This window comes from Scophthalmus maximus, chromosome 7 (genome assembly GCF_022379125.1).
Source record: "Scophthalmus maximus strain ysfricsl-2021 chromosome 7, ASM2237912v1, whole genome shotgun sequence".
NCBI lineage: Eukaryota > Metazoa > Chordata > Actinopteri > Pleuronectiformes > Scophthalmidae > Scophthalmus > Scophthalmus maximus.
Window position 1 is genome coordinate 17,007,248 of NC_061521.1, and position 6,143 is coordinate 17,013,390.

At 43.1% G+C, this 6,143-nt stretch overlaps 1 protein-coding gene across 1 annotated transcript in view; it reads right to left on the minus strand.

Moving 5' to 3' along the window:
• Positions 1–5,492, minus strand: part of mapk8ip2 (mitogen-activated protein kinase 8 interacting protein 2) — a 25,684-nt gene extending 20,192 nt beyond the window's left edge. Inside the window, exon 1 of the mRNA XM_035642088.2 lies at positions 4,964–5,492. Coding sequence (XP_035497981.2) covers positions 4,964–5,028 — 65 coding nt within the window. The 5' untranslated portion in view covers positions 5,029–5,492. The remainder of the gene's footprint in view (positions 1–4,963) is intronic.
• Positions 5,493–6,143: the final 651 nt, after the last annotated feature.

Here is a 6,143-nt window from a genome sequence, read left to right on the forward strand (position 1 = left end):
TCATACAATGTGGGGACATATAAAGACTAAGTGTGATAAAACATTCGCAGAGTCGGACAAACGCAAAAAGAAAAATCAGTTGTGCTGCTCCATGTTATGTCACTTTTAACAGAGCCCCATGCGATTGGTCATTTGCTGTTCAGGTACACACAACGTTCAAAGTAAAATGTAATCAAAGCAAACTCTCTAGTTCTTGTTAACTGCCAAGCATTTTCTTAAGTGTATAATCACAATTCAAATCATAGACTGTGTATGAAAATGGACACAGCCATTGGTGTCAATGCAGTGAGACGACTGGTGCCGGACGCTGTGAAACAATATATCACGAGAGAAAAATTAGACCAACCTCCCAACCTGATTGTGGTCTGTGGGTGTCGCTACAGCCTGACAACCTTTCCACCAGGTACACACACACACATGAAGAGAAGAGCCTGTCTTAAACAAACCTGGAGCCAGAAGGTCACTAATGAGCTCCTTGCCTATAGGAACCTTCAGGGAATATGTTTGTGTGTGCACGTGTGATTATTAATGGAAAAAACACCACAGTTGGCCCGAAGAACAAGATGGTTCCTGTTCTCTCTGGGACATCTGGCCTCACAGACACAACCACAAACAAGAAGCTTCAGTGGCTTTTTCGGTTGTGATATCAATTTTACAGCCCATTTTAATTATTTGACCAAAACTTTCTTTTATCATTTGTGCAATATCACAAAGGTGAGACCTCTACTGAGCCAGCACTGTACTTTCAAGTTCTTTTAAGTTTTAAAGGCACTGAATGGACTTGTTCCCTGTTATTTTCACTAACCCCTAATTGTTCTATGGTCCTCCATTGACCCTAAGACGCACTTTTAACTTTTCCCAAGGTCACCACAAAAACTACTATAAGCTACTATGCCCCCAAAATATGGAACACTCTGCTTTTGAATATTAGACTTGCTGAATCAGTGGAAAGTTTTCAATGAGAACTATACAACAAACAGTTTATTTTAAATAAAGCCTATAACTCAAGGCTGTCTGTTTTTATCTTTCTAAAGGAACTGTGTTACTATTTCATTTTATAAATAGTCATGCTATTTTATAAATAGCACTATGCAGATACACAAACCCTCCATGTGTTTGTATCTGGATCTGGAGATCAGGTAAGAAAAGTGTTTTGCATCATCACATCAGTCTTCATCTAGTCTGAGTTGTGACATGAAGAGCGAAAATGAGAATCCCACCACAAGGAAACACGTCAGCACTAAATTACCATTCACTGATGCTGGTCATGTTGCTGCAATGGCACACCCAGATTTACAGCCACCAGTGAGAGTGGTGCATCCATACATGCTCTTTCTTTCATTCTCTCCCTGCCTCTGTCAGATTCAATCTCTCCATCTCACATGTGTTCTTCTATTACTCTTTATCAAGATCACACAACTGTCTTGTCGAGTTATTCGGTCTTTCACAGTTTTTATGAGTTTTATTATATGGAAGAGCAACGTCAAAATCATTTTAGAGCTGCGATGATGAATCCCTTTACGGCAAATATCTATTTTCACAATCAGTCAATAGTATGAGTATTTTTTTCCAATCAATAAGGCCCAGCATTGGATGGTTCCAATTACTCTAATGTTAGAGTTTGCCATTTTTCCCTGTATTAGATTATTTTGAAATCATATATTTGTTTTTTTTTGGACTCTGTTGGACAAAACAAGACAAAGATGTGAACTTGGAATTTGCAAAATGGTGAAGTAAATTTTTCACTTTTTCTTGTTTCATACACAAATTGAAAAATCTGAATATTACATTTTTATTTCTTTTCATGTCCATAAGCGTGATCCATTTTTCTTACATTAAGCCGCCTTTTAACCACAGTTGACATCATCATCAATGACATTTGATGTGGTTGACATTGATACATTGGCAAGATCAATTTCCCTGGCTTTTCACCCACTGAGACTGGCTGTGGGTTACCAGTCTCCAGTAATGAACGCACACAAACACACACACACACACACACACACACACACACACACACACACGATGAGTCATGCCTTTAACCTAATGAAGCACCAACTGTTGTCTTTGTCAGATCCAAACCTGAAGATCACGCCATTTCTAGGCTGACGGCAGAGATGATGCTTCACTTCGCTATCAGAGGAGGACTAAGTCTTGGCTGGATATCGATTAATGAAGTCATCAGATGTGAAATGAATGCCGATAGATGTGAAATGTTCACATATTGATGGAAGACACATCTCATGAACGGCATAATCACCACAGGAGAGACGGCATGATGGCAGGAGAACGCTTAAGCTAAAATGAATGTGTATTTGATTAAGCCTCTTATCCCATGGTAACCATGCCCACCCTCCCTCTGTCTTCTCCAACAGCCTTCAAAGAGTCGGGAGGGAAAAGTGGAACATATGAGATTCAAAAAGAGAGGGATATAGGAGACAAATCAGAAGGGTGCTAGTGGAAAATCTGTAGGACTAAAAACCTAGAAAATCCTCACATTTGAGAAACTGGAACCAGCTCACTTTTTTGCTACTTTTGCTTAAAAAATACTTCCATGATTGATCAATTAATTGCAGATTGATTCTGTGTTGACTAATTGACTAGTATCCTTTTAGGTTCAACTTTCCTCAGTTGCTCTGGACAAGAATAGTAAATAATTTAAACAAAATAAGTGTTTATACTGTATTAGCTACATCCATGTGAATGTTCTATACATTTAAAAGAAAGAGCTTCTTAAAACTGAATCCAAAATGGAACCCTGTTAATGCTTCTACAAATTCATAGCCTTACAACAACAACAACAACAACAACAACAACAACAACACAAGACCTCCCACCAGGCTGCATCAGAAGCCCTAATAGGCAAGTGTGATTTTTTTTCTTTTCGTCCAGGTGATCCTTGATTTCATTGCGTGCATGGAGAATCACTGTATCCTATCTGACTTCAGTCTCTTATGAACAAAAATGAATGTTACAAAAACAAACAAATCCTGACAATTTCACCCTAATTTTATGGAAACCTGTCACTTCATTTATGATGGAAGAAATAATATAAATCAACATATTCTCTTGGCAACAGAAGACAAATGTCATATGTATTAAATGAGAGAGAATCCTCTGTGCAGGAGAAATCACAGTCCGTCTTAAATTTCTGGTGCTCGGGGGAGAAGGCTCTCTTACGGATTATGTTTCCCGTTGGAAACTAAGGTTATGTAATACAGATTACTGTACCACAGCATCACAATGCAGGTGGTTTCCTCCATGGATTGGTCACACACCAAGAGATGAAAGACACGCAAACCTATACACAGACACAGTGAGAAAAACATGGTCGTACAAAAAACAAATGAATGAGGGAAAACAAACCTGCAAATATACTTTTTTTATTTCTATATGCTCCACACGTTTCACATTAATTTCAATTCATATTTCACTGTCTAAAACTGATTATCCAGAGCTGACCAAAAATAAATAAAAAGAACATTTTAAACTGCCTGTGTACTTTAGAAAGCGCAAAAAAACTAATTGAAAAAAGAATTGGTGGAAACTGATCCGTCTCCACCCCGTTCACATAACAGAGTGACGAACTCGAGAGACACATTTCCTTTGTGGTCTTTAACCCTGACTTTATTTTGAGTGACACAATATATAATCAGGTTTTTTTCTCAGTGCTGTAGATTCCAAATGTTTTATGTAATGGACAAGAGGTTGTCTCTGTCTTCTGAGCTAAGGTCACGGGTAGCCATCCAAAAAACCCAAAAATTAATAATTCAGTTTCACAGAATTGATCTGGTTTGATCCGCTCATGAGATGAAGCTACACTATGTAACCAAATCCTGCATGAGTGCACGTTGTGGATAAAAAAAAAAAAATCCCACTGGGAGTTGCTTGCTAATGTGATTGCACTCTGTAGGACATGGGACATGTGGAGGCAGACAATGAAATGCATTAGTGCTGGTGCATTAGAGCCTCCACTATCCATTTCCTTGATTTTCTTCTTCCCATCACTGTGTATGGGTGAGTTACAGTTACAGTATGTAGACAAAACAAAACAATAGCATTGTTTGTTGTCAAGTAGATTATGAAGGATTTGTTCTTCTGTATGTGGTAGAGAATGCGGTATTGCAGCGGGAACAGCGGGAGATTATAGAAATCATACTAAAGAATAAATACAATACAATCAGTGATATTTCTATAACATAATGAACGAATACGCCTCCTGGCAAAACATTGATCTGAATATTGCAGCAGCCTCCACAAAATTTTAGCCCAAACCTGACCCAAGAGTTGCAATATTCCACATCTTAGTTTCCATCCTCCCCCCCAAAAAACCCCCAATATAAATACTGAGTTATTGATCTGTGGTACCTGCCACCTCACAGTTGTGCTCATGGGCGAGGGGGAAAACGCCGGCAGATGTGTCATGTTGTGTGTGGCAGAGGTCACATCGGAGGCTTTTGAAACCGCGTCGATATCAACGAGACTTCCGTGAATCATTGTTCAGCAACCTGCCCTTGCCTGGGCTGGACTCAACAGGGCGTGGGCCTCGCGCGGAGACTGCGCAAAGCGGGTGACTGTCGCCAGCGCTTGACGACCCATCATTTGCAAAAAAAACGAATTGGACATTCGGTGCGCTCCTCCGCGCGTCACGGGCCAGAATCGAACCGCTTGACGCATAGAAACGGTTCCATTCGCGTCGCGAGGCGCATCAGTTCCACAACACAAACAAGCTGCACCGCTGAGGCTGGGGCGCGCAGGGAGGCAGGAGCAGGCCTGGCAGGTCAGTCAACAAATATCTCTGAGGCTGCTACCCAGGCTTCAAATGTGCGCTTCGCTACCGCCTTCAAAAAACTGATCCCCGTGTTTCCGATCGTCAATGTCCAATGGTCACCTCAGCAACCGTGCACACCCCCCCCCCCCCCCCCCCCCCCTCCTCCCTGTCGCTCCCCGTGTAGGCTCTTACCTGCATCCAGGAGGAGAGAGGGAATGGAAAGTGGATAGGGAAAACATCTCAGCCCTGTCCGCCATCTTCTTCCTCTAATGACTCAGAGCGAATGCAGAAAATCACGGAGGGAGCGCAGTCCATTCACAACCACAGGGCAGAGGACGGACGCGGCCGTGGACAGAGGATTGTCTCTCTCTCTCTCTGCGGCCCCACAGATGCGCCCACCCGCCTCCTCCCTCCTCCCCCCTGGCCGCAAGCCCTCGATCAGACCAGCCGGCACAGCGCCATCAAATCTGCAGTCAACCGTCCACACGAGCAGGCTAGAAAGGTGGGCGTCAGGGCACACCGCCGGAGTAAAGGGTACGATCCCGTGTGTCCCTCGGATGCGCCCACGCGAAGCACGAGCGCGCAGTGGGCCACCGCAGTCCGTGTCTGTGCTCGGCAAATGTCTGCTGCTGCTGCTGCTGCTGTGATGATGATGATGTGATGATGATGATGCTGCTGCACGTGACACACGACGGACGGGTAGGGGCCAGCAGTGCGGAGACGGGCAGAGATGGGGGGGGGGGGGCAGAGACGATATAACGTCAGTGCCGTTACCATATGAGCAGGCTGTCCTGAGCGGATGCAGGCAGAGCTGAAGCAGCAAAAACAATGGCGTAGAAAAGCAGGGGTTTACAGTGACACCCCTCTGGCAGGGACGTTTACGCACACAACAACCGTCCGTGCTCTCCAAAGTTAGCAGCAGATGCTGTTGACTCTTTTGACATACAATGATGATCGGAGAGTTAAAGTTTCCTGTCTTTCTTTTTTTTTACCAATAGATCACATATTGTAAATTGATAATCAATGAGTGAGTCACCCTTCAGACTCCAGCAGGTCTTTCACGCCGCACTGAGAAGGTGGGATGTGGAGCTGTTCACTGCCCGTGGTGCTGGAGCAGGGCAACCTGATAAGCTGCAGTAGACCGTGTGTGCCACAAGGGGGCGATAAATACCCACTCACCGTAGCGTTAAACCTTGATTCACCAAAGCACAGGTTTCACCGTGAAATGGTGTGTTGAGTCCATTTCAGCTAACTTGAGATGTTTTATTTTGTTGTAGACTGAATGAATTGAAAATGTATAATGGTATAATCAGGATGAGAGTGATGGAGTCTAACCCTAAAGGATACTAAATTCTTTAAATTTATTATATGT